This window comes from Pristiophorus japonicus, chromosome 7 (assembly GCF_044704955.1).
Source record: "Pristiophorus japonicus isolate sPriJap1 chromosome 7, sPriJap1.hap1, whole genome shotgun sequence".
In the NCBI taxonomy this organism is placed as follows: Eukaryota; Metazoa; Chordata; class Chondrichthyes; family Pristiophoridae; genus Pristiophorus; species Pristiophorus japonicus.
In genome coordinates, this window is record NC_091983.1 from 17,311,477 (window position 1) to 17,339,236 (window position 27,760).

At 45.5% G+C, this 27,760-nt stretch overlaps 1 protein-coding gene across 1 annotated transcript in view; it reads right to left on the reverse strand.

The window, feature by feature from the left end:
- The window catches only part of LOC139267082 (collagen alpha-1(XIX) chain-like), a 679,874-nt gene that overhangs the window by 427,835 nt on the left and 224,279 nt on the right, over positions 1–27,760 (reverse strand). Inside the window, exon 11 of the mRNA XM_070884859.1 lies at positions 21,408–21,506. Coding sequence (XP_070740960.1) covers positions 21,408–21,506 — 99 coding nt within the window. The remainder of the gene's footprint in view (positions 1–21,407; positions 21,507–27,760) is intronic.

Below are 27,760 nucleotides of genomic sequence, written 5' to 3' on the forward strand. Positions count from 1 at the left end.
GAGTCTGGTGAACCTTTGCTACATTCTCTCAATATCAAGAAAGTCCTTCCTCAGATTAGGAGACCAAAACCGAACACAATATTCCAGGTGAGGCCTCACCAAGGCCTTGTACAACTGCAGTAAGACCTCCCTGCTCCTATACTCAAATCCCCTAGCTTATGAGGGCCAACATACCATTTGCCTTCTTCACTGCCTGCTGTACCTGCATGCCAACTTTCAATGACTGATGAACCATGACACCCAGGTCTCGTTGCACCACCCCTTTCCTAAAATGCCACAATATTCTGCCTTCGTGTTTTTGCCCCCAAACCTCACATTTATCCACATTATACTGCATCTGCCATGCATTTGCCCACTCATCTAACCTGTCCAAGTCACCCTGCAGCCTTTTAGCATCCTCCTCACAGCTCACACCGCCACCCAGTTTAGTGTTATCTGCAAACTTGGAGATATACACTCAATTCCTTCAACTAAATCATTAATGTATATTGTAAAGAGATGGAGTCCTAGCACTGAGCCCTGCGACACCCCACTAGTCACTGCCTGCCATTCTGAAAAGGACCCGTTTATCCCGACTCTCTGCTTCCTGTTTGCCAACCAGTTCTCTATCCACATCAGTACATTACCCCCAATACCACGTGCTTTGATTTTGCACACCAATCTCTTGTGTGGGACCATGTCAAAAGCCTTTTGAAAGTCCAAAAACACCACCTCCACTAGTTCTCCCTTGTCCACTCTACTAGTTACATCCTCTAAAAATTCCAGAAGATTTGTCAAGCATGATTTCCCCTTCATAAATCCATGTTGACTTGGACCGATCCTGTCACTGGTTTCCAAATGCGCTGTTATTTCATCTTTAATAATTGATTCCAACATTTTCCCCACTACTGATGTCAGACTAACTGGTCTATAATTACCCATTTTCTCTCTCCCTCCTTTTTTAAACAGTGGTGCTACATTAGTTACCCTCCAGTCCATAGGAACTGATTCAGAGTCAATAGATGTTGGAAAATGATCACCAATGTATCCACTTCCTTAAGTACTCTGGGATGCAGACTATCAGGCCCCGGGGATTTATCGGGCTTCAATCCCATCAATTTCCCTAACACAATTTCCCGTTTTATAAGGATATCCTTCAGTTCCTCCTTCTCACTAGACCCTCGGTCCCCTAGTATTTCCGGAAGGTTATTTGTGTCTTCCTTCGTGAAAACAGAATCAGAGTATTTGTTTAACTGGTCCGCCATTTCTTTGTTCCCCATTATAAATTCACCTAAATCTGACTGCAAGGGACCTATGTTTGTTTTCACTAATCTTTTTCTTTTCACATATCTATAGAAGCTTTTGCAGACAGTTTTTATGTTCCCAGCAAGTTTCCTCTCATACTCTATTTTCCCCCTTCTAATTAAACCCTTTATCCTCCTCTGCTGCATTACAAAATTCTCTCAATCCTCAGGTTTGCTGCTTTTTCTGGCCAATGTATATGCCTCTTCCTTGGATTTAACATTATCCTTAGTTTCTCTTGTTAGCCATGGTTGAGCCATGTTCCCCGTTTTATTTTTACTCTAGACAGGGATGTAGAATTGTTGAAGTTCATCCATGTGATCTTTAAATGTTTGCCATTGCCTATCCACCGTCAACCCTCCAAGTATCATTCGCCAGTCTACTCTAGCCAATTCACGTCTCATACCATCGAAGTTACCTTTCCTTAAGTACAGGACCCTAGTCTCTGAATTAACTGTGTCACTCTCCATCTTAATAAAGAATTCTACCATATTATGGTCACTCTTCCTCCAGGGGCCTCGCACAACAAGATTGTTAATTAGTCCTTTCTCATTACACATCACCCAGTCTAGGATGGCCAGCCCTCTAGTTGGTTCCTCGACATATTGGTCTAGAAAACCATCCCTAATACACTCCAGGAAATCCTCCTCCACCGCATCTATATGTAGATTGAAGTTGCCCATGATAACTGCTGTACCTTTATTGCACACATCCCATAATTTCTTGTTTGATGCTGTCCCCATCCTCATTACTACTGTTTGGTGGCCTGTACACAACTCTCTCTAGCATTTTATGCCCTTTGGAATTCCGTAGCTCCACCCATACAGATGCCACATCATCCAAGCTAATGTCCTTCCTTGCTATTGCATTAATTTCCTCTTTAACCAGCAACACCACCCCACCTCCTTTTCCTTTCTGTCTATCCTTCCTAAATGTTGAATACCCCTGGATGTTGAGTTCCCAGCCTTGGTCACCCTAGAGCCATGTCTCCGTGATGCCAATGACATCATATCCGTTAACTGCTATCTGCGCAGTTAATTCGTCCACCTTATTCCGAATACTCCTCGCATTGAGGCACAGAGCCTTCAGGCTTGTCTTTTTAACACCCTTTGCCCCTTTAGGATTTTGCTGCAATGTGGCCCTTTTTGCTTTTTGCCTTGGGTTTCTCTGCCCTCCACTTTAACTTTTCTTCTTTCTGCCTTTTGCTTCTGCCTCCATTCTACTTTCCTCTGTCTCCCTGCATAGGTTCCCATCCCCCTGCCATATTAGTTTAACCCCTCCCCAACAGCACTAGCAAACACTCCCCCGAGGACATTGGTTCCAGTCCTGCCCAGGTGCAGACCGTCCAGTTTGTACTGGTCCCACCTCCCCCAGAACCGGTTCCAATGTCCCAGGAATCTGAATCCCTCCCTTCTGCACCACTCCTCAAGCCATGTATTCATCTGAGCTATCCTGCGATTCCTACTCTGACTAGCGCGTACAAACATTTTGCCTGGCTCAGCACTAACTTCTCTACTGAGCCTCAATCTCCTCATACACAGCTCCTGTGATACACTTAGAAAACTCTCACTGGGCTAGTATCCACTTACTGCTCCTTGGCCACATCTGTTCTAGCCAAAAATGGTGCAAATTCATATTTGCGCCTTTATTGCTATTTTAACCCTATGGAATTTTTTTAAAACTTGTTTCCATTGGGATTTACAAAAGCGACAAAAAGGTTTAGAAACATCAGAACACGGTGCCTCAAAGTAAACTGAACCCTCCCCAATAATTGACTCGTAATATTTTTAGTCAATGTCATTAAATGCTTAACAAATGAACACTGATGTTAATTAACGTAAAAATTACTGTCACCCTGAAAATAAAATCACTTAATTGTAATTGTAACTGCTCCTCAGTCTTAATTTTTCAACCAGTTCCTGCAGACATTTAACTAAGCACTCAGAGACAAGCATCTCATTAAATGCTTCCAGCATCCGACCCCAGGGACCACACATCAATAACTGGCCACTTGACTTGTGACTCACAGGAACATATGGTTTTATTGATATTATCTTATGTAGAGTTACACCTGTTGCTACTAAGGGATGCCAGACATTCCTTCCCTGCCGTTTTATTCATTGCACAATCTCAAAGAAGTGCTGAGAGATGCTACGCTTGTCAATGATTCAAAGTCCAAATTGACTCAGCTCGTTTTAAAACTGGGGCTTTTAAAAAAGTGAATTACAAAAATAACCTGAAGCATTAAAGTCAATTCTCAGCCAATGCGCCCGTCATCGGAAACATCTCCATTTCTGTGTTTCCAATGTTACAAAGACTGTAACGGGATAGCAATTAAAACACAATATGTAGTTCCTTCTGCTGCCTTTCAGAAAGAGATATAGTAGGATTCATTTTGCAAGTCTCTAATCCTGGGAGATGAGCCTTTACAAGATCGCAAAATCACAAGATACGCCCAGGTGAGCAAGGCCGTTCAGCCCATCTTGGCTCATCCAATAGGACAGAATCTACGGCCAGGAATGCCGAACGAAGAGTAGTTAGTGAAAGTCTGTGCACTCAATTTGCAGTGTTCCCGATTTTCTGGCCATTGAAACTAATCACTGGAAAATTAGCACAACCACAAATTGACCAGCACGGCCAATTCTCCCATCGTAATTCCGCTGCGTAAGGCCTTGCAGAACCTGGCAAAATTCCTCCGACATAATTGATTTGCACATTTTCTATTTCTCTTGTACCTGTAGTAATATTCTTCGCTGAAATTTTTCAGTATTACTGTTGGAGCATCATCATTATCATAGGCAGTCCCTTGGAGCCGAGAATGACTTGTTTCCATACTAAAAATGAGTTCTCAGGTGACTGAAGCGTCCAATGCGGGACCTACAGGTGGTTGAAGGGTTGGGTGGGTGGGGGGCCTGGGTTGCCGTGCGCTCCTTCAGCTGTTGACGCTTGGCTTCAGCTTGCTCCCGGCGAAGAGACTCAAGGTGTTCAGCGCCTTCCCGGATGCTTTTCCTCCACTTTGGGCGGTCTTGGGTCAGGGATTCCCAGGTGTCAGTGGGGATGCTACATTTTTTCAAGGAGGCTTTAAGGGTGTCATATAGGAAGGCGGATACTACCAATGCTCTGTAGACCATGAGCTTCGTGCTGGATTTGAGGTCCTGGTCTTCAAACACTCGCTTCCTCAGGCGACCGAAGGCTGCGCTGGCTCACTGAAGGCAGTGTTGGACCTCATCATCGATGTCTGCCTTTGTTGACAGTAGGCTCCCAAGGTATGGAAAATGGTCCACATTGTCCAAGGCCTCGTCGTGGATTTTGATAACCGGGGGCAGTGCTGTATGGCGGGGGCAGGTTGGTAGAGGACCTTTGTCTTATGGATGTTTAGTGTAAGGCCCATTGCTGTTGGAGCAGGTATATAATGAAGTAGTATATATGCAAACATTGAAAACTGCAAAGAAAAGACAGTACTCAAAGAATAATAACTGATCTTGGCAGCAGGAACATAGGAACAGGAGTCGGCCATTCAGCCCCTCGAGCCTGTTTCACCATTCAATTGGGTCATGGCTAAAATGTTTCTTAACTCCATAGAATTACATAGAATTTATAGCACAGAAACAGGTAATTCGGCCCAACTGGTCTATGCCGGTGTTTATGCTCCACACAAGCCTCCTCCTACCTTACTTCATCTAACCCTATCAGCATATCCTTCTATTCCTTTCTCCCTAATGTGCTTATCTCGCTTCTCCCAGTGAGTGGTACGCTCATATCTGAGTCAGAAAGTTGTGGGTTCAAGTCCCATTCTAAAGACATAATCTTGGCTTGCAATCCTGGTGAAATGTTAAAGGAGTGCTGCACTGTCAGAGGTTCCATCTTTCAGACGAGATATAAGAACATAAGAACATAAGAATTAGGAACAGGAGTAGGCCATCTAGCCCCTCGAGCCTGCTCCGCCATTCAACAAGATCATGGCTGATCTGGCCGTGGACTCAGCTCCACTTACCCGCCCTCTCCCCATAACCCTTAATTCCCTTATTGGTTAAAAATCTATTTATCTGTGATTTGAATACATTCAATGAGCTAGCCTCAACTGCTTCCTTGGGCAGAGAATTCCACAGATTCACAATCCTCTGGGAGAAGAAATTCCTTCTCAACTCGGTTTTAAATTGGCTCCCTCCGTATTTTGAGGCTGTGCCCCCTAGTTCTAGTCTCCCCGACCAGTGGAAACTATCTTGTCCATCGCTTTCATTATTTTAAATGTTTCTATAAGATCAACCCTCATCCTTCTGAACTCCAACAAGTAAAGACCCAGTCTATTCAATCTATCATCATAAGGTAACCCGCTCATCTCCGGAATCAGCCTAGTGAATCGTCTCTGTACCCCCTCCAAAGCTAGTATATCCTTCATTAAGTAAGGTGACCAAAACTGCACTCAGTACTCCAGGTGCGGCCTCACCAATATCCTGTACAGTTGCAGCAGGACCTCCCTGCTTTTGTACTCCATCCCTCTCGCAATGAAGGCCAACATTCCATTCATTCACCTTCCTGATTAGCTGCTGCACCTGCAAACTAACTTTTTGGGATTCATGCACAAGGACCACCAGGTCCCTCTGCACCTCAGCATGTTGTAATTTCTCCCCATTCAAATAATATTCCCTTTTACTGTTTTTTTTTTCCAAGGTGGATGACCTCACATTTTCCGACATTGTATTCCACCTGCCAAACCTTAGCACATTCGCTTAACCTATCTAAATCTATTTGCAGCCTCTCTGTGTCCTCTACACAACCCGCTTTCCCACTAATCTTTGTGTCATCTGCAAATTTTGTTACACTACACTCTGTCCCCTCTTCCAGGTCATCGATGTATTTTGTAAACAGTTGTGGTCCCAGCACCGATCCCTGTGGCACACCACTAACCACCGATTTCTAACCCGAAAAGGACCCATTTATCCCGACTCTCTGCTTTCTGTTAGCTAGCCAATTCTCGATCCATGCTAATACATTTCCTCTGACTCCGCGTACCTTTATCTTCTGCAGTAACCTTTTGTGTGGCACCTTATCGAATGCCTTTTGGAAAGCTAAAAACACCACATCCATCGGTACACCTCTATCCACCATGCTCATTAAATCCTCAAAGAATTCCAGTAAATTAGTTAAACATGATTTCCCTTTCATGAATCCATGTTGCGTCTGCTTGATTGCACTATTCCTATCTAGATGTCCCGTTATTTCTTCGTTAATGATAGCTTCAAGCATTTTCCCCACTACAGATGTTAAACTAACCGGCCTATAGTTACCTGCCTTTTGTCTGCCCCTTTTTTTAAACAGAGGCATTACATTAGCTGCTTTCCAATCCGCTGGTACCTCCCCAGAGTCCAGAGAATTTTGGTAGATTATAACGACTGCATCTGCTATAACTGCATCTCTTTTAATACCCTGGGATGCATTTCATCAGGACCAGGGGACTTGTCTACCTTGAGTCCCATTAGCCTGTCCAGCACTAACCCCCTAGTGATAGTGATTATCTCAAGGTCCTCCCTTCCCACATTCCCGTGACCAGCAATTTTTGGCATGGTTTTTGTGTCTTCCACTGTGAAGACCGAAGCAAAATAATTGTTTAAGGTCTCAGCCATTTCCACATTTCCCATTATTAAATCCCCCTTCGCATCTTCTAAGGGACCAACATTTACTTTAGTCACTCTTTTCCGTTTTATATATCGGTAAAAGCTTTTACTATCTGTTTTTATGTTTTGCGCAAGTTTACTTTCTTAATCTATTTTTCCTTTCTTTATTGCTTTCTTAGTCATTCTTTGCTGTCGTTTAAAATTTTCCCAATCCTCTAGTTTCCCACTAACCTTGGCCACCTTATACGCATTGGTCTTTGATTTGATACTCTCCTTTATTTCCTTGGTTATCCACGGCTGGTTATCCCTTCTCTTACCGCCCTTCTTTTTCACTGGAATATATTTTTGCTGAGCACTATGAAAGAGCTCCTTAAAAGTCCTCCACTGTTCCTCAATTGTGCCACCGTTTAGTCTGTGCTTCCAGTCTACTTTAGCCAACTCTGCCCTCATCCCACTGTAGTCCCCTTTGTTTCAGCATAGTACGCTCGTTTGAGACACTACCTCCTCACCCTTAATCTGTATTACAAATTCAACCATACTGTGATCACTCATTCCGAAGGATCTTTTATTTGGAGATCGTTTATTATTCCTTCTCATTACACAGGACCAGATCTAAGATAGCTTGCTCCCTTGTAGGTTCTGTAACATACTGTTCCAAGAAACAATCCCGTATGCATTCTATGAATTCCTCCTCAAGGCTACCCCGTGCGATTTGATTTGACCAATCGATATGTCGGTTAAAATCTCCCATGATTACTCCCGTTCCTTTTTCACATGCCTCCATTATTCCCTTGATTATTGCCCGCCCCACCATGAAGTTATTATTTGGGGGCCTATAAACTACGCCCACCAGTGACTTTTTCCCCTTACTATCTCTAATTTCCACCCACAATGATTCAACATTTTGTTCATTAGAGCCAATATCGTCTCTCACAACTGCCCTGATATCATCCTTTATTAAAAGAGCTACCCCACCTCCTTTCCCTTCTTGTCTATGTTTCCGAATTGTCAGATACCCCTGTATGTTTAATTCCCAGTCTTGGCCACCCTGCAACCACGTTTGTGTAATGGCCACCAAATCATACCCATTTGTAATGATTTGTGCCGTCAACTCATTTATTTTATTTCGAATTCTGCGTGCGTTTAGGTAGAGTGTTTTAATACTAGTTTTTAAACAATGATTTTTAGTTTTGACCCCTCCTGCAGCCCCTTTATATTCATACATATTGTCCCTTCCTATCATCTTGTGGTTTACACTTACCCCAGTGCTACTCTGCTCTGTTGCCTCCTGCCTTTTGCATTCTTTCTTGGGGTCCTGTTTATCTGAGCTCTCACCCACTCTAACTAGCTCAGAGCCCTCTCCTGTGTTCCAAATACTCCTTGCATTGAGGCCCCGAGCTTTCATGCTTGCCTTTTTATTACACTTTGACCCTTTAGAATTTTGCTGTACAGTGGCCCTTTTTGTTTTTTGCCTTGGGTTTCTCTGCCCTCCACTTTTACTATTCTCCTATCAGTCTTTTGCTATGTCTCCATTTTGTTTCCCTCTTTCTCCCTGCACTGGTTCCCATCCCCCTGCCATATTAGTTTAACTTCTCCCCAACAGCACTAGCAAACACTCCCCCTAGTACACTGGTTCCGGTCCTGCCCAGGTGCATACCATCTGGTTTGTACTGGTCCCACCTCCCCCAGAACCGGTTCCAATGCCCCAGGAATTTGAATCTCTCCCTGTTGCACCACTGCTCAAGCCACGTATTCATCTGAGCTATCCTGCGATTCCTACTCTGACTAGCACGTGGCACTGGTAGCAATCCCGAGATTAGGACTTTTGAGGTCCTACATTTTAATTTAGCTCCTACTCCTTAAATTCGTCTCGTAGGACCTCATCCCTTTTTTTACCTATATCGTTGGTACCAATGTGCACTACGACAACTGGCTGTTCACCCTCCCTTTTCAGAATGTCCTGCACATGCTCCGAGACATCCCTGACCCTTGCACCAGGGAGGCAACATACCATCCTGGAGTCTCGGTTGCGGCTGCAGAAACGCCTATCTATTCCCCTTACAATTGAATCCCCTATCACTATCGCTCTCCCACTCTTTTTCCTGCCCTCCTGTGCAGCAGAGCCAGCACGAACTTGGCTGCTACTGCCCTCCCCTGATGAGTCATCCCCCTCAACAGTACTCAAAGTGGTGTATCTGTTTTGCAGGGGGATGACCACAGGGGACCCCTGCACTACCTTCCTTGCACTGCTCTTCCTGCTGGTCTTCCATTCCCTATCTGGCTGTGGACCCTTCACCTGCGGTAAGACCAACTCACTACACGTGCTAATCACGTCATTCTCAGCATCGTGGATGCTCCAGAGTAAATTCACCCTCAGCTCCAATTCCGCAACGCGGACCGTCAGGAGCTGGAGACTGATATACTTTCCGCACACGTAGTCGTCAGGGACACCGGAAGTGTCCCTGAGTTCCCACATGGTACAGGAGGAGCATATCACGTGACCGAGCTCTCCTGCCATGACTTAACCCTTAGATACACTTAAATTGGCAACAACAATGCTAAAGTTTACTCACTGTTATAGAAGAGAAAAAAGAAAAACTACTCACCAATCACTTACCCCCTTGGCTGTGACGTCACCTTTCTGTTTCTTTCTACTTCTTTTTTGCCTTCTCCCTGTAGCTGCACAAGCCACGCCTCTCGCCGAACTCGCGCTGCTCCTGGTCTCACTGGCCTTTATAGGCCTCTCGCCGACCCCGGAACTCCCGCCGAACTCGCGCTGCTCCTGGTCTCACTGGCCTTTATAGGCCTCTCGCCGATCCCGGAACTCCCGCCGAACTCGCGCTGCTCCTGGTCTCACTGGCCGTAAAAGGCCTCTCGCCGACCCCGGAACTCCCGCTGAACTCTAAACTGAAGCCTTTTTTGCCCTCAAGTGAATGTAAAAGATCCCACTGTACTATTTTGAAGAAGAGTAGGGGAGTTCTCCCCGGTGTCTTGGCCAATATTTAATCCTCAACCAACATCACTAAAACAGATGATCTGATTATTATCACGTTGCTGTTTGTGGGAGCTTGCTGTGCGCAAATTGGCTGCCGTGTTTCCTACATTACAACAGTGACTACACTCCAAAAGTACTTCATCGGCTGTAAAGTGCTTTGAGATATCCGGTGGTCATGAAAGGAACTATATAAATGCAAGTTATTCCTTTTTTCTTACATAATCGCTGCCGACACTTCAGTGCAGCATTGAAGGATTGTTGAATTATTGGAGGTGCCATCTTTTGTAACTTTAAACTGAGACCCCATCTGCCTGTACTGGTGGATTACATAGCACTGTTTGAAGAGTGGGAAGATATCCTTGTATCCCGGCTACCAGTTCTCCTTTCATGAACTCCATTAAAAACAGATTGACAGGTCATTCACCTCATTTTGGCACCTTGCCCTGTGTAGAAAATGGCTGCTGTATTTGCAGAAGTAACTGCAATGCAAAAGGAAATTCAACAACTGTGAAACACTTTGTGATGTCCTGAGAACTTGAAGACCTTCCTATGCACAATATTTTACCTGTATTGAATTTCATCTGTCACCGGGTTGGTGCACTTTATCTAGCTCCTTGTGTGCCTGCTCCTTGGTTGTCTCTTCACATTTAATTGCCTCTCCTAGGTTGGTATGGCTACAAATATCAGAGAATCATACAACACAGAAGGAGGCCATTCAGCCCAACGTGCCTGTGCCGGAAATATGATCAGTTTCTGGTCGGTGCTTGACATTTGCCAAACAGAGAAACACCAGCACCGATTCATACCACATGCAGTACTGTCTCCCAACCAACATCACTTCTCTCTACTTCTTACCTTCAACTCAGTCATGTGTTTCCTACATTATAACAGTGACTACACTCCAAAGGTACTTTATTAGCTGTAAAGCGTTTTGAGACATCTGGTGGTCATGAAAGGCGCTGTATAAATCCAAGTCTTTCAAGTCTTTCTTTCATTATCCATTGACAGGTTCCCCCCAAAGTTGCTCCTAAAGATCAATTCTATTATTTTAATTGGTATTGATACAAGACTAATGGGCTTAATTTGAGCTTCCAGGAGGTGAGTTCCCACAAGGAGCAGAGTGCCCCCCCCCACCCGCCCCGGTACCCCGCCAGGCCTCAGGTGAAAATGGTAGTTTGGGCCCAGATGGTATCATCGGCCCCCGATCTGCATATTTAAAGAGGACCCTACTGGCTTGGAATGGGTGTCCTTACTGCCTGCAGCTTAAAATTGCACTCAGCCGGATCTGGGAGAGAAGGGAGTGGAAAAGTCTTCCCACGCCCTTTTAATTGCCCTCCCCCCAGTGGAGGGAGATTAAATGAGTCTGTAGTTTGCAGATGACACAAAACTTGGAACAGTGAGGAGGATAGTGATAGACTTCAAGGGGACATAGACAGGCTGGTGGAATGGGCGGACATGTGGCAGATGAAATTCAACGCAGAGAAATGCAAAGTGATACATTTTGGTTGGAAGAATAAGGAGAGGCAATATAAACTGAAGGGTACTATTCTAAAGGGGTTGCATGAACAGAGAGACCTGGAGGTATATGTGCACAAATCCTTGAAAGCGCCAGGGCAGATTGAGAAAGCGGTTAAAAAAGCATATGGGATACTGGACTTCATAAATAGAGGCAGAGAGTACAAAAGCAAGGAAGTTATGATGAACCTTTATAAAACACGGGTTCTGCCTCAACTGGAGTATTGTGTCCAATTCTGGGCACCGCACTGTAGGAAGGATGTAAAGGCCTTTGAGTGGGTGCAGAAAAGATTTACAAAAATGGTTCCAGAGATGAGGGACTTCAGTTACGTGGATAGACTGGAAAAGCTGGGATTGTTCTCCTTAGAGCAGAGAAGGTTGAGAGGAGATTTGATTGAAGTGTTCATGAGGGGTCTAGACAGAGTAGATGGAGAGAAACTGTTCCCATTGGCGGAAAGGTCGAGAACCAGAGGACACGGATTTAAGGTGATTGGCAGAAGAACCAAAGGCGACATGAGGAAAAACTTTTTACGCAACAAGTAGTTTTGATCTGCAATGCACTGCCTGAGAAGGTGATGGAGGCAGATTCAACTGTGGCTCTCAAAAGGCTTTCAAAAGGAATTGGATAAGTACCTGAAGGAAAACAAATTGTAGGACTACGGTGAAAGGGCGGGGGAGTGGGACTAGCTGAGGTGCTCTTGCAGAGAGCCAGCACGGGCTCGACGGGCCCAAATGACCTCTTTCTATGCTGTAACCACTCTTTGGGCCCAAATTTTCCCAGGAGTTGCTCCGTTTTTCTTGGAGCAACTTCATTTTTCTGGAGTATCTTAAAAATCCCCATTCTGCACATTTAATTTGCGCCAGTGTAAGTGAGTTAGGATTTTTTTAGTTTAGTTTTTTTTCCAAAAGGGGGCGTTACCAGCCACCTATGCCTGTTTTGGTCATTTAAGCCAGTTTGGAAAGCTAATAGTTGCTCTAGACTAACTTAGGCCAGCGTATGTGGCCACTTGTGGCCACACAGAAGAACCTTGCGGAGAGTTAAGAAATCAGCGCAGGTAGCCAGAGATTGGGGGGGGGCAGGGGAGAGAAGCACAGAAGACCTTGCAAAGCACTAAACACCTTCACAATAACGTTCAAGAAACATAAAAACCATCAATAATAAATTAAAGATAAATAAATAAATAATAAGACTTATGTCCTACCTTTATACTCGGCTGGGGAAGTCAGCGGGCGGGGAAGCCACTTGGCCTGGGCTAGGGGCGGGAGAATGCACAGACTTTCTCTCTGACTTCTCTGAGGACTGACTTCTCTCCGCGGACTCTCCGGCTGGGGGCAGGAGCTACTGCGCATGCGCGAAACCTCCAGTGCGCTGCACTGAGCTGCCGGCACTGTTTTTCGCGCGGGGCCCTAGCTCCGCCCCCTAATGGACAGACCGCACCTAAGGGAAGTGCGCCGAAAAAACTGGAGGGCCAAATTTTGGTCCTATGATTCTATTCTATGAATTTCTTGGCCTGTTTTGTCATGGAAACATTTACCATGGTATCTTGTCTTCAATCTACCAGGATTGCTCCAGAGCTAGTGACTCATCCTTTGTCTCTCTTGTTGCAAGAGGATTAATACAATTCATCCCTTGGGATCTGTTTGTTTGGAGTCATTTTAGCCTGTCTAGGAGCTCCATTTAAATGATGCCAAGCTTGTTAATCATTCTCAGATTATTTCTGTTTGTGAAGGGCATGTTGCTGGGTCAACCCAGCAACTACTCAGAGGAAATAATCATAGGAACAGGAAGGGGCCCTTCAGCCCCTCATTAACTATGTTATGATCATCCTCTATTTCAGCCTAGCTTAGTTTCCTATAGAGCTCTCACTTCTTCTTAGACTGCCCTTTTAGGCATCGATTTGAACTCGGAGCAGGATTGGGCACTGACCTCGGCAGCAGGAGGCACAGGAGACTTTAACTCCCAGACTTCATCTGCATCCCGCCAAGTTAGCTGTCTGCTTGTGACCTGTGGGATGAATCAGATGGACAGCGGGTGGCTTGGAGCAGGAGCCCGCTGACCGGGACCAAAGTACCAGTCACCGGTAATGTTCCCTGTAAGCTCCGTGGGCGGAATGGAAAAGGTCCCGCGGAGGCCTCTCACCGGGTTTCACATTGTAAATACCGTGCATGCGTGGACACGCACTGATAAAGGTAGTTCGCGCAGAATAAAGCGCAGAGTACAGGGACCATTGGTCGCCGGCACGTGTAAATTGTGAGGTGGAGGGTTTTGGTGGGGGGTGGGGGTGACGGTACATGATCGGGAGGTGGGAGGTAGCAGAGTAGAAAGAACGTCTTGCATTTATATAGCACCTTTCATGACCACTGGACGTCTCAAAGTGCTTTACAGCCAATTAAGTACTTTTGGAGTGTAGTCACTGTTGTAATGTGGAGGGTAACACAGCAGCTAATGTGGGAAACGCAGAAGCTAATTTGCGCACAAGCAAGCTCCCACAAACAGCAATGTGATAATGAGCAGATAATCTGTTTTTTTTGTTATGTTGATTGAGGGATACCGGAGATAACTCCCCAGCTCTTCTTCGAAATAGTGCCGTGGGATCTTTCACATCCACTTGAGAGAGCAGACCGGGCCTCGGTTTAATGTTTCATCCGAAAATAGGCTTAATCTTTCCTTTAGTGTCTGGAGGGAGCACCCTGGTCCCACTCGGAAAGTAAGAGAAGGTTAAAAAAAACCTGGCCTGTTTGGGCCTCCGCTGCTCATGTCCCCTGGCGGGAACATCACATCCGCTTCCCGGCCAGTGGCAGTCGGGGCTTGTTGACATCATCGGGTCCTGATCTGCATATTCATAAGGAGCCGGTATCAAGGTGTGGATAGTCTGGCCCAGCCTGTGGCAGCAGTCAAGAAGGGTAGTAGAGTCCGAGCAAAGGAACAGAGTTTGTAACATGATCGTCAGTAATGTGAGATAAAAGTTCAAAAAGTAACTGGGACCAAACACCGAGAATCTGTGATAGACTTACCTCAGCTCTCAGGGCTTATATGATATTTATAATTAAGTCAGCTCCATTCTTGGGGCTTATATTATTTGAATTATTCAACTGTGCAATGTGTCTCACTTCTGCTCAACCTGCTTTTATGTTATCAACGTTTATCTTACAAGGTTATAGTTAATTGATATAACGACATAACATACAAAAACTATGTAACTGCGATTAATATAAAGCCCAACATTATTACCAGTCTAATTACATGGTATATTAGCAGAAGCTGACCATCTGTTGGTGTCTGTCATCATAGCCCCACTGGCAACAAAAAAATAAAAATGGAAAATGTCAAAACGGACACAAAAAGGATGAGAAATTGATGTTTAATTATTTCCATGTATTTCACATAATAACACACTACAAAACATGTTCCCAGTCAGTAATGCACCTCAGGTTTAAGCACACTGCAGGAAGGATGTAAAGGCCTTAGAAAGAGTGCAGAGGAGATTTACAAGAAGGGTACCAGGTGTTATGTATGTAACTATGTAATACTTGCCACCAGAGGGCGCGACTGTTGGAGTCCTAATGGTTACCTGCACACATGTGCAGGGCCGGTATAAAAGGTTGGCTGCCATGTTGTTTAGGCACTCTGGAGTTGTAATAAAGAAGACTAAGGTCACACTCAGTTTAGCTCACAGTACTCTGCCTTGTGGAGTTCGTCTATACACAACACCAGGGATGAGAGACTTCAGTTATGTGGAGACACTAGAGAAGCTGGGCTTGTTCTCCTCAGAGCAGAGAAGGTTAAGGAGAGATTTAATAGAGGTGTTCAAAATTAGGAGGGGGTTTGATGGATTAAATAGGGGGAAACTGTTTGCATTGGCAAGAGGGTCGGTGACCAGTGGACTGAAATTTAAGATAATTGGCCAAAGAACCAGAGGGGAGTTGAGGAGAAATGCTTTTATGCAGCGAGTTGTCATGATCTGGAATGCGGTGCCTGAAAGGGTGGTGGAAGCAGATTCAATAGTAACTTTCAAAAGTCGATTGGATAAATACTTGAAAAGGAGAAATTTGCAGGGCTTATGGGGAGAGAGCAGGGGTGTGGGACTAATTGGATAGCTCTTTTAGCGAGCCAGCACAGACACAATGGCCAAATGGCCTCCTCCTGTGCTGTAAGATTTTGATGTATGTTCAGCCCTTCAGCGGGTTACTGCAGGGTCTGGGCTGTGCTTTGTATGCCTAGAGCTGCAAATGTCCCTGCTACAGCTTTGCCCCAGCACTTTTGGCTCAGCGATCAGATGGTGATATTGTGATGGGCATTTCTAGATTAGAAATATAGTGGCCACTGTCAGTTCCTTGTGAATTGAGGCCCAGTGTATTTTGTAGGGGTAAATGTCATCATGGGATAACTTAAACGAGTCTGCGTTGACAGTGGGGAAGCTCAGCCACCTGCTGCGCATATCGGAAATTCCGGTTTTGTGGATTTCTGATCCATAATGCCAGTGGAGGAGGCTGATGGACTTGCCACATGATCCCTCATAGGTGTAAGATCCATAAGGAGCTCAAACCTCTTTGTACTGACACTAAGCTTGTGTGGCGTTATTCCGGAGCTAAAACCCACGGAAGTGAAGTGGAGCTAAATTCTATCCTTGAAGGATTCTCACTCCGCTTTGTTCCACTTGTCAGGTTGGGGGCCTTGACTCTTGAGTCAGGCTCCTTTCCCACGAGACTGTAGCACTTGTGGGAAGGGGGACTGCTGTGCACTGTGAACTTAGCCAAAGTGTTACATATCTCGGCGTCCAACCGCTCTTTTCTTCAACACTCAGTAATTGTGACAGTGTAGGAGCTGTGAGTGGCAGTTCTCAATCCGTCTGAACTTTTGGAAAATTCATGATGCTCTGAAGGTCAACTCCTGAGAATAATGAGCCCACACTTTTCTAACATCAAAATGGCAATGAAAAGTTTGGACTAGATTTCCAGTTATCTGAAAAAAGACAGTGCGCACAAAATAAATCGCTTAACTGTGCATAGTTACTAATCAGCTTCCTATCAAAAACTGTCCACCTATTTTTCTAAGGCCCACACTGGTGGCAGCGGCTTCTAGATGCCCAGGTCCCATGAAATTGTAACTCAAAGCTAAACTTGTTGGGATTCGCAATGGATACAGTTCAGGAAGATTGGATTCTACTCGATCTCCTCATCTTACAGTCTTGGTGAATTTAGTATCAGCTTGCAGCCAGCAACACGAGACCCAGGCACTGCGAGCTGGTGCCACCAGCATAAGTGTTAGTGCGATATAAAATCAGCTAAAGGCTTGTTTCTGTGCCACATCAAGCCCATCTTATCATTAATGGGCCAGAAATTACGATCGGAGGCTTCCTGCGAGCGGATGCCTCCGACCTGGTGGTCTCACGGGAACGAAGACTTCTGATCCGAGGCCTAGACGTGCAGCCCAGCGCAGAGGCCCATGCATCCCAGGATTGTAAGCGCAACCTGGGATCATGTGAGCCTGGACCACCAATCACAATGTAGTATTCTCATTGATAGTAATGGTGAGTTCCGGTTTGTTCGAGCTCCCATTACTATCAATGAGAATACCCCCCAAAAACACAAAACGCAACAATAAATTAAAAAAAACACCTCACATATTTAAAATTAATTGAAATTGAATGTTTTAGGAAAAAAATATTTTTTTTTAAGATGTTTTAAAAATGTTTTAATAGGGTTAAAAATAAACTTACCTTAATGGACAGGGTTTTAAATATAAAAATTAGTGATAACATTTATGTTTTCTATTTTTTAAAACTCTTACGCAGGCGTAAAAGTTTTAAATGCATTCGCTGGCCAAGAGTTGGGCAAATCGCCCAAATCTCCGCCCGCGGAGGCCCTTTACATTCGAATGCATTGGAACTGGTCAAAAGACATTTTGACAGTTTGCAAGTGCCAGATTTCTGCGCATGCGCTTCGCGCGCCTAAACCCGGAACTTGTGGGGCCGCTTCGGGCACGTGTGCACATCGCACTCACCCGGAGAGGCCGCAATTTCAGGGCTAATTGTATTGTTACCGTAGAATTCCCGAGACTGTGAAATTTCCTGACAGGAATGCAGACTTGAGTACCTGGCACAGGCTAAGAAAATGTAGTGTCTATGATTAATCTGTATTCTTACTTTTGCCTCCAAAAAATAATAGATGGATACACTCAGTGTACCTTTCATTGCAGTCCTGCACACCATCAGAACACACTGGAGGTCAGTTCTGATTTTGTTTTAGATTGAGAAGTTCAGGTGAAAGGTCAAGGCCTATAGTGTAGGTTACAATCCTGCTTGTAAATAGTAGGAGAGAAAAATGGAACAACATAGTTAAATCCCTGGCAAGAACAAACAATAAGGGACCCTACCCACTGCTGTTGTTAATTCAATCCCTGTTACGTCAAATACCGATTAATTGTAATATCGGCCTATCTTTGTTCAAGTAACCTGTCAGGGTCATATGGTACTCATCCAGGGAAGCAGAATGTTTTCACACAGCAATCTAACAAATTGATGAATAATTTGTAACTTTTCATAATAATACTGTACGCACTGATAGATTTTCTGCTTATGTAGAAGCCCTTGATTGTTTCATCTCCACGATATGCCTGTTTCTCTTTAACTACAAGCATCTCGGCCAACCAGGAAAACGGGCAAAAGCTGAGTCACCGCTTCAAATGAACCCCCTGCCCGGCACCCTGTCACCTCTCCAAAAAACTGCCAACTTAAAAAAAAGCACATGGCAGCTCCAAGTTGCCCTGAATATAATACTACAGTAATATGTGGTCAGCTGTGGCTCAACGGTAGCACTCTGCCTTTTGAGTTGGCAAAGTTGTGGGTTCAAATCCCACTCCAGAGACTTAAGCACAAAAGCTAGGCTGACACTCCCAGTGCTGTAATGAGGGAATGCTGCATTGTCAGAAGTGACATCTTTCAGATGTGATGTTAAACCGAGGCCCTGCCTGCCCTCTTGGGAGGATGGAAAGGATCCCATGGCACCATTTTGAAGAAGAGCACGGGAGTTCTCTTTGTCCTGGCCAATATTTATCCCTCAACCAATGTCACTAAAGCAGATTTTCTGGTCATTACACATTGCTGTTTGTGGAGCCTTGCTATGTGCGAATTGGCTGCTGCGTATTATAACAGTGACTACACTTCAAAATTGTCTGTAAAGCACTTTGGGATATCTTGAGTTTGTGAAAGACTCTCTCTCTATATATATATATATATATAGATATAGATATATACTCTATACTCTATAAATGCAAGTCTTACTTTCTTTCTGAATATAGGCCTACGACCAGGGCCGATGGCTGAATAAGTAAAATATACTTTTTATTGCATAGGATTCTGAGGGCTGTATTTTCCCTATGTTGCTGCCTCTGTTCTCACTCCGGAGGGGTGTTAATGGCGGCAGGAAATTAGTTGCTGGTTTTGCGGGGTGCAGAGCAGCAGCACCCGGGAGCCGCCGGTTTCGACTGTGCGGTGAAATTTGTTGGCCGCTGACCCTATAGCGTCCCATAGCGCGCCGTGGTGGGACCCCCTGGAAAACCCGCCGGTCAGAGCTGTCCCGGCGACAGTAAGTGATGGAATTGGTGAATGTGATTGTTTGGTTTAATTTTATATTTGCGATGTAGCTTATTATGGGGTGTTTAAGGTATTGGGAATGTCTGTTGTGTTTTTAGGCGCGATTTTTTTTTCCCACAGAAGCCTCTCTTCGGGCCCTCCGAGGATGGCTCTTTAGGAACGGATTTTCAGTTGCTCAGCCGGCCTTGCACCCTAAAAGAGATGTGCACCGCCTCCCTTGGTGCCCCGCCCTACACTCAGGGCCCAGCTGCTGAATTTTGCTGACTGAGGCACAAACTGTTCCCGGGCGCAAACTTTACCGCCCCACCATCAATACCGCCCCGAAATGACCAGAACCCAAAATCCAGCACCAAGACTTTTTACGAAGGTTTAGGAACATATTTTTCAATTCAGTTCATTTTTCTGTGAAACCTGAAACCCTTTAGTTATGACATTTGGAAGCAAGTAGTTATACTAACTGCAATGGGACAGGAGCTTGTTGTAACTTAACCTCCAGCCAAGTTTTCTGAGCTACTGTTCCAGCGACAGGGCCTTGCAGGCAAGCGGCTGATCAGAAAATTAGGGTGTGCTTTCCACAATTTTCTGTCCATAGAAGTCAAAGGATGAAAAATGAGCGGCAATTGCAACCCCTAATTTCCACTAAGCTGCCCACTGCTTGTAGTCTTGGAAAATATTAGCCAATCTTCCGTCCCTTGAAGTGCATAGGAAAACTGAAGTGCTTTCTTTGGTGTAATGGATTTAGAAATTTCCAGAAGATGGTTGATCACTGAAGGCACAAGATTCAGTTCCGAGGTAAGGAAATATCATCGAAAGAACAAGTGCTACAATTCTTTCAGAAATGTCCCAAACACACATTCCAAGGCTGTCCCTTCGAATGCCATTCAGCACATCATTGATGAAGACATTGAATAGGATGGGCGACTGTGGGCAAGCTTGGCTCTCTCTTCTTTCAAGCCAGTTAAGTTCAGCGAATCTCTCATGTACTCCCAAAGCTTTCAGCTGCCTAATGAAGGCCGCATGAGGTACTAGGTAGATAGCCTTGATGTGTTACTTGGGTTTCCGCTGAGCCTTATGATGCTCATGATCTGTATAAAGCCACAACCTGCCTACACATTCCTCATGAGAGCAAAATGCAGGTTATCCTTTCTGATTACTCCGTGGCCCTCCAAAGCATCCTCAATGCATGCTAATAACTAGCCAAGGATGCAATGTAAGAGAGCAACAAATTCCTCAGTAATTTTTGCTCTCTATGGGATAGGGATAGAAATCACTTTGGAATAACAAGGATATGCATACTTTAACAGAATCCCATTCACTAACACTAGAAGAGGCCGCTTCCAAGGCAAGGTGACAGTTCCTGGCTGGCACTGCCCTTTCGCCAAGAGCAGCACTCAAGCACCTAATGCGTGACTTGTATGTATCACCACCCTGATTGGACATTTGACATCACCCCCTCCAGTATATTTTACACCACTGTCCAGCCACTGGTACGGTAGTGCCGTGGTTATGTTACTGGACTGATGGTGCACTAGAAATCTGGATTGATATTTGGACAATGTGAGTTCAAATCCCATCCTGGCAGATTGAGAATTTGAATTCAGTTTCTTTTTTTTTAACCTGAAAATTAAAAATAAAAAGGTTTCACCAGTAAAAGTGACCATGAAGCCGTCGGATTGTTGTGAAAACCCAACTGGCTCACTAATCTCCGATAGGGAAGGAAAAGTGCCGTCCTTACCTGATCTGCACAACATGCCACTCTGATGCCGTACCAACGTGGGTGACTCTTAACTGCTCTATGAAGTGACCAACCAGGGCTGGGCTATGAATACCGGCCTTGCCAGTGATGCCTACATGCCAAGAATGAATGTAACAATCTCTGATGCTTATCTTCCCTGATACCTTTACATTACGTGGTCCTTCCAGGACAATGTACTTCATTCATGTGAAGGTTCGAAGTACTTACACGGCAAAGGGTGCCATTTCACCATGAGGCAGCGCACGAGTCACATGACCACGCAGGCACAGAAACTCCACACCTGTGAAGCAGTCAACTGCTGTGCAGGCTGGGTCGGCCTCAGAAGAGGAGTCGGGCAATGGGAAAAGCACTGAACTGTTGACTGGAAACGCTGAGACAACTCAACGACTGACGAGCGCCAGTCTGCGATCCCAGCGGTCAGCCTGCGTGCAGAAGCTTCCAATGTTGTTCCACTGTTTTGCCAAACTCAATGCATTACACGGGTAACTGTATCCATCAGTTTGCTGGAGCTGTTTAGGCTGCTCTGATCTCAAGCTGTTTCCAGTAATGTTCTTGGAATACTAAAATCTGAAAGGAATGCAACTTGAGTTCCAGACTAATGCCGAGCGGTTAGCAAGTTCTGGTCCTGAGCCAAAATGTTGTAGCCTCACCTTCCCACTGTCACTTTTTGGGGTTGATTGAAGAGATGGCTGCCTCGTGAGGTCCTTTGATGCCACCACAGCTGAATAGAAGCCATCCTCGGGTGAGCACTGGGGACATGAAGATTTCACCCTTCAGTCATACGACAACACAACAAGCAGTTATATAATAGAATGACCTCTTCGGGTTACCCGTATGGCTTTGCCAACGCAGCTTTAATCCCACTGGTTTAAGCGTCTGCTGACGTTCCTTTTCCCTGCGGTTTTGCCTATCTCCACATCACGATCAATGTGCCACACCACACAGCCCCCTTTAAAGGTATCATCACAGCCACCGGCCAGGCCAATGCGCCCATCCGATAATTTTACTGTGTTTTTTTAATGTACAAATCTTACTTGCAACGTAGGACGAGAACCTCCTCGGAGCTGCTTCCACACCGTGGCCGTCACTTTGTCGGAAGTGTGGCGGAAACCCCTGTTTTTTTTTTTAACGTGGATAAAGGGGGCTTCCTCCTCAAATCCGCAACAGCTCTGAGGAAAGTGCGGGCCACAATTGCGCAATCCCCGTATTCCCAGGGAGGGTGGGGGGAGGAGCCTGGCTTGCACGGAGCGCAGGTCAGAGAATCATGGCTGCAATCTTGATGCCCGTGTCCACCCATCACGCCCTACACGCCTGACTTCCCGAAGGAAGGGCCGGGATCAGCCTCATTATGAAATATCAATATGCGAGGCAATTAGAGGCAGTGGCTTACAGAATAAAAAAAACTATCTCTTGAATCGGACCAATAACTCACTTGTACCTGCATTACCCCCATGAGTTACTGGGCCCATAGTTTCCCATAGTGGTTTACCCTCCGTGTCAACCAGATCTTCCCATTAAACACTTTAACTATAAATGCTGTGTTGAAAGTTGAGTTTCATATAGGCTAGACTTTCCACTATGATCGCTATCGCCCCAAAGTGGGCGATATTTCCGGCCTTAGTGCTTTTTTTAATTTTTCAGGATCGCTGGAATATCGCCCATTTTAAAAACCGCTAGTTTCACCTTTTTAATTTGGGCAATAGCCTTAGCGATGTGAAATGGGCCTTAGCGATGTATTCAGTCATGCAAGGCTGGCATCCATAGCAACAGCCGTTCTGCGCATGCACGATTTCTTTTTCAGGCAAAGAACTTTTCCCACGGAGATTGACAGAGATAACAGGGGACCTGGTCCCCATCAATGACACTATAGAACCTTTCTTTTATTCTAGCCCCTGCTGCTTTCTAAAATAAAATCTATCAGGCAACTGAGGTGAACTCCATTTCCTTCCCCATGGGATGACATAGAAACATAGAAACATAGAAAATAGGTGCAGGAGTAGGCCATTCGGCCCTTCTAGCCTGCACCGCCATTCAATGAGTTCATGGCTGAACATGCAACTTCAGTACCCCATTCCTGCTTTCTCACCATACCCCTTGATTCCCCTAGTAGTAAGGACTTCATCTAACTCCTTTTTGAATATATTTAGTGAATTGGCCTCAACAACTTTCTGTGGTAGAGAATTCCACAGGTTCACCACTCTCTGGGTGAAGAAATTCCTCCTCATCTCAGTCCTAAATGGCTTCCCCCTTATCCTTAGACTGTGTCCCCTGGTTCTGGACTTCCCCAACATTGGGAACATTCTTCCTGCATCTACCCTAGTTCTGCTTCTACTTGTACTGTGGACCAGAGGGAGAAAAAAAATCCATGATTAATATTAACCCTGACATTACAGCAATGTACTTGTATGTAACTTTTCTCATTTTATTCTCCCATCCCTATTTTGCAGCATGTGTTTAGTGATCAATACTGGTTGAGAAATTATAGGCCCCATCACTATAAATCGCTATAAATGCCCTTAATTTTTCCTCAACAAATACAAATGTGATTAGATGATCGGCAAGATTCAAAAAGGCCCTTAAAATCATTCACAAATTGATTCTCCTGACAGCCTTTTATTACAGATCTTCCCCATAGTGCCGAATTATTGCAGCTTTTCTTCAGCGTATTTTTGGGCCGGCGATCATTTAGGCGAATTGTCGGCGAAATGACGAAAGTAGCATTCGGCGATAATCTGGGCCATAATCGGACGCAAGTTTCCATTAAGTTTCCAGAGAGTGGTGAACCTGTGGAATTCTCTACCACAGGAAGTTGTTGAGGCCAATTCACTAAATATATTCAAAAATGAGTTAGATGTAGTCCTTACTACTAGGGGGATCAAGGGGTATGGTGAGAAAGCAGGAATGGGGTACTGAAGTTGCATGTTCAGCCATGAACTCATTGAATGGCGGTGCAGGCTAGAAGGGCCAAATGGCCTACTCCTGCACCTATTTTCTATGTTTCTATGTTTCTAAAAGCACTATTCTCGGCCTTGCACGAGGATGACGTTATGTTTTTTTAAAGTAGGCCAGACGATGCAGCTCATTCCTGTATGCCGAAAGTTGGACCAGTGATAAATGGGCTATAATCAGGCACTAGTTTCCACTTTTCAGCAAATATGGGCGATAGCTTGCATCTCAGCTCTTATATGGGCGCTAAATGAGCGATAGATGGGCGATGATGTGGCGAACGTCTAGCCCCAATAAAATCATAGAAATTTACGGTGCAGAAGGGGGCCTTTCAGCCCATCGTGTCCATGCCAGCCGACAAAGAGCTATCCAGCCTAATCCCACTTTCCAGCTCTTGGTCCGTAGCCTTGTAAATTTACGGTACTTCAAGTGCATATCCAAGTACTTTTTAAATGTGGCGAGGGTTTCTGCCTCTACCACCCTTTCAGGCAGTGAGCTCCAGACCCCCACCACCCTCTGGGTGTAAAGATTTCTCCTCAACTCCCCTCTAATCCTTCTACCAATTACTTTAAATCTATGCTCCGCTGGTTATTGACCTCTCTGTTAAGGAAAATAGGTCCTTCCTATCCAGTCTATCGAGCTCCCTCATAATTTTATACACCTCAATTAAATCTCCCCTCAGTTTCCTCTGTTCCATAGTGTTATGTATTGTCCAGGTACATTAAATGTATAAGTATAATGGTGCGCCACAGGGGGCGCTGTGGTGGGAGACCTGAAAGTACCTGCAAGACAGAGTATAAAAGGCTGCCCACCACACCTGGGAGGCACTCTGGAGTTACACAATAAAGGTCACAGCAGTTACTACAACACCAGACCGTGTGGAGTCAGTGATTTGAGTGCTACATACACCACACATAGAATCCAGCCTTTCCTCATGGCTAAAATTCTCCAGTCCAGGCAACATCCTTGTAAATCTCCTCTGTTCCCTCTCTAATGGGATCACATCCTTCCTGTAATGTGGTGACCAGAACTGAACAGTTCTAACATAACTTCCCTGCTCCTATATTCTATGCCTCAGCTAATAAAGGAATGTATCCCGTATGACTTCTTAATCGTCTTATCAACCTGCCTGCTACATTTAGGGATCTGTGGACATGCACTGCAAGGTCCCTCTGTTCCTCTACACTTCTCAATATCCTACCATTTATTGTGTATTCTTTTATCTTGCTTGTCCTACCCAAATGCACTTCTCCAGATTGAATTCCATTTGCCACTTTTCTGCCCACCTGACCAGTCCATTAATATCTTCCTGCAGTCTACAGCTTTCTTCCTCACTATCAACCACACAGCCAATTTTTGTATTAGCTGCAAACTTCTTAATCACGCCCCTTACATTCAAGTCTAATCATTGATATATACCACAAAAAGCAAGGGACTTAGTACTGAGCACTGCGAACCCACTTCAAACAGCCTTCCAGTCACAAAAACACCCATCAACCATTACCCTTTGCTTCTTGCCAATGAGCCAATTTTGGATCCAACTTACCACTTTCCCTTGGATCACATGGGCTTTTACTTTTGTGATCAGTCTGCCATGTGGGGCCTTGTTAAAAGCCTTGCTAAAATCCATACAGAATACATCAAATGTGCTACCCTCATCGACCCTCCTTGTTACCACCTCAAAAATTTCAACCAATTTAGTCAGACATGATCTTCCCTTAACAAATCTCTGCTGACTGTCCCTGATTAATCCATGCCTTTCTAAATGATGATTAATACTGTCCCTCAAAATTTTTTCCAATAATTTGCCTACCGACCGAGGTTAGGTTAACTGGCCTGTAATTACTTGGTCTATCCCTTTCTCCCTTTTTAAACAATGGTACAACATATTCCGGTCCTCTGGCACCACACCTGTAGTCAGAGAGGATTGGAAAATGATGGTCAGAGCCTCTACTATTTCCTCCCTTGCTTCCCTTAACAGCCTGGGATACACTTCATCCAGGCATGGAGATTTATCTATTTTCAAAAATGCTAAACCCCTTAATACTTCGTCTCTCACTATGTTTATCCCATCCAATATTTCACACTCCTCCTCCTTAATGTCTGCATCATCCCTCTCTTTTTTGTAGACAGAGACAATGTATTCATTAGGAACCATACCCATGTCTCCCTTGCTCTACAAGCTTCCTTTGTGGTCTCTAATAGGCCCTACTCTTTCTTTCGATGAAAGAGGATCTAGCCTGGAGGCGATGGAGGTTGAACAGGTTCGCATTGGTTCTATAGTTTAGTTCCACTCCAGCGGGGAGCTTGTTGAGAGTGAGATGGAGCATTGCACCGAGGAAGATCAAGAAGAGCATTGGCGCAACGACGTAGCCTTGCTTGATCCCGGTCTAGACATGGATTGGGTTGATGGTGGATCTGTTGGTCAGAATCACGGCTTGCATGTTGTGGTGGAGCAGACAGTGGATGGTGACAAACTTTTGGGGGCAGCCGAAATGGAGGAGGACGCTCCATAGTCCCTCGCGATTGACAGTGTCAAAGGCCTTGGTGAGGTCAAAGAAGGCCATGTACAAGGGTTGGTGCTGTTCCCTGCATTTCTCTTGTTGTTGTCGCGCGGTGAAGATCATGTCCATTGTACCCCTTATTAGATGGAATTCGCATTGTGATTCTGGGAGGAGCTCTTCAGCCACAAGGGAGAAGACAGTTGAGGAGGATTCTTGCAATGACTTTCCCAGTGGGCGACAGCAGGGAGATTCCTCTGTAGTTGCTGCAGTCGGACTTGTCCCCTTTTTTGAAAATGGTCATGATTACGGCATCTCTGAGATCTTAAGGCATGCTCTCCTCCTTCCAGATAAGAGAGATGAGGTCATGCATTCGGCCGGACCTTCCTTCCTTCGGCGTCGTTCTGGCCTCCCTCCGGCCGCTGGTCCCACTCAACTGTGGAGCCCCTGACAAGCACGTGGTGTGCACAAAGGCTGCGGCCACTCTGACCTCTCCTCCTTCCACGAAGTGGACCTTTGGCTATCCCAATGCCTGCCCTCAGTCAGGAGTTAATAACTGGGAGAGGGGAGCATTACCTCAAATCTCTCTGCCCCCACTCTCCACGCCTCGGATCTCTCATCATCTCACCGAAGGGCACTGCTCAGCACCGAGCTTATGGCGCGCATCCTACCGTAAGCAACTAGGCCCATACAGCAGAGCCTAGTCTCCAGTCATCTTGGATCCCCTTGCCACTGGACCAAGACCTTGCTCTGCTAAGCCCGCGTGGTAGCCGGTGTGCAATGACCACCCCACATTAAAAGAACTCGCGCACAGGCATCTTCCACCCTTCAAAATGAAGTTCGGCACCTGGAACGCTCATTCAAATATCAATCTAGGCTACTAGTCCACCATCAGTCGGTAACATAACCACTACACTACCGTACCAGTGGCTGAATAATGGTGAAAAATATACTGGAGAGTGATGTCAAATGTACAGGATGTCGCCGGGGGGGATGGAGGCCCGAATGTCGTTGGAGGGAGGAAGGCCCAAACATCGCCAGAGGGAGGAAGGCCCGAACGTGAGGGCGGAGAGAGAAGGTAGGGCCCAAACCTGTGGTCAGAGCTGGTCGGAGGCTCAACGGACACCGTCGGGGATCAGGTGAAGCAGCTGAGTCGGCCACGTCCAGTGGGGAGCAAAAGGCTTGGTAGCAGGAAGGTCCAGGTGGAAAGTCTTGACAGCAGGAAGGTCGATCTGGAAGGTAAGTCTGATGTTCAATGATGAAGGTGAGCAGGCATGGTTGGGGAATGGGCAATGGGTCCAGGTAGCACATTCAGAGGCCGAACTCCAAGCCATCATCAACATCTTCACCGAGGCATACGAAAGCATGGGCCTTACACTAAATTTTCATAAGATAAAGGTCCCCCAACCAACCTAACCCCGCCACACAGCACTGCCTTCCGGTCATCAAAATCCACGACGTGTCCTTGGACAACGTGGACCATCTTCCATACCTCAGGAGCCTACTATCAGCAAGGGCAGGCATTGATGACAAGGTCCATTACCATAGTGCCGCCT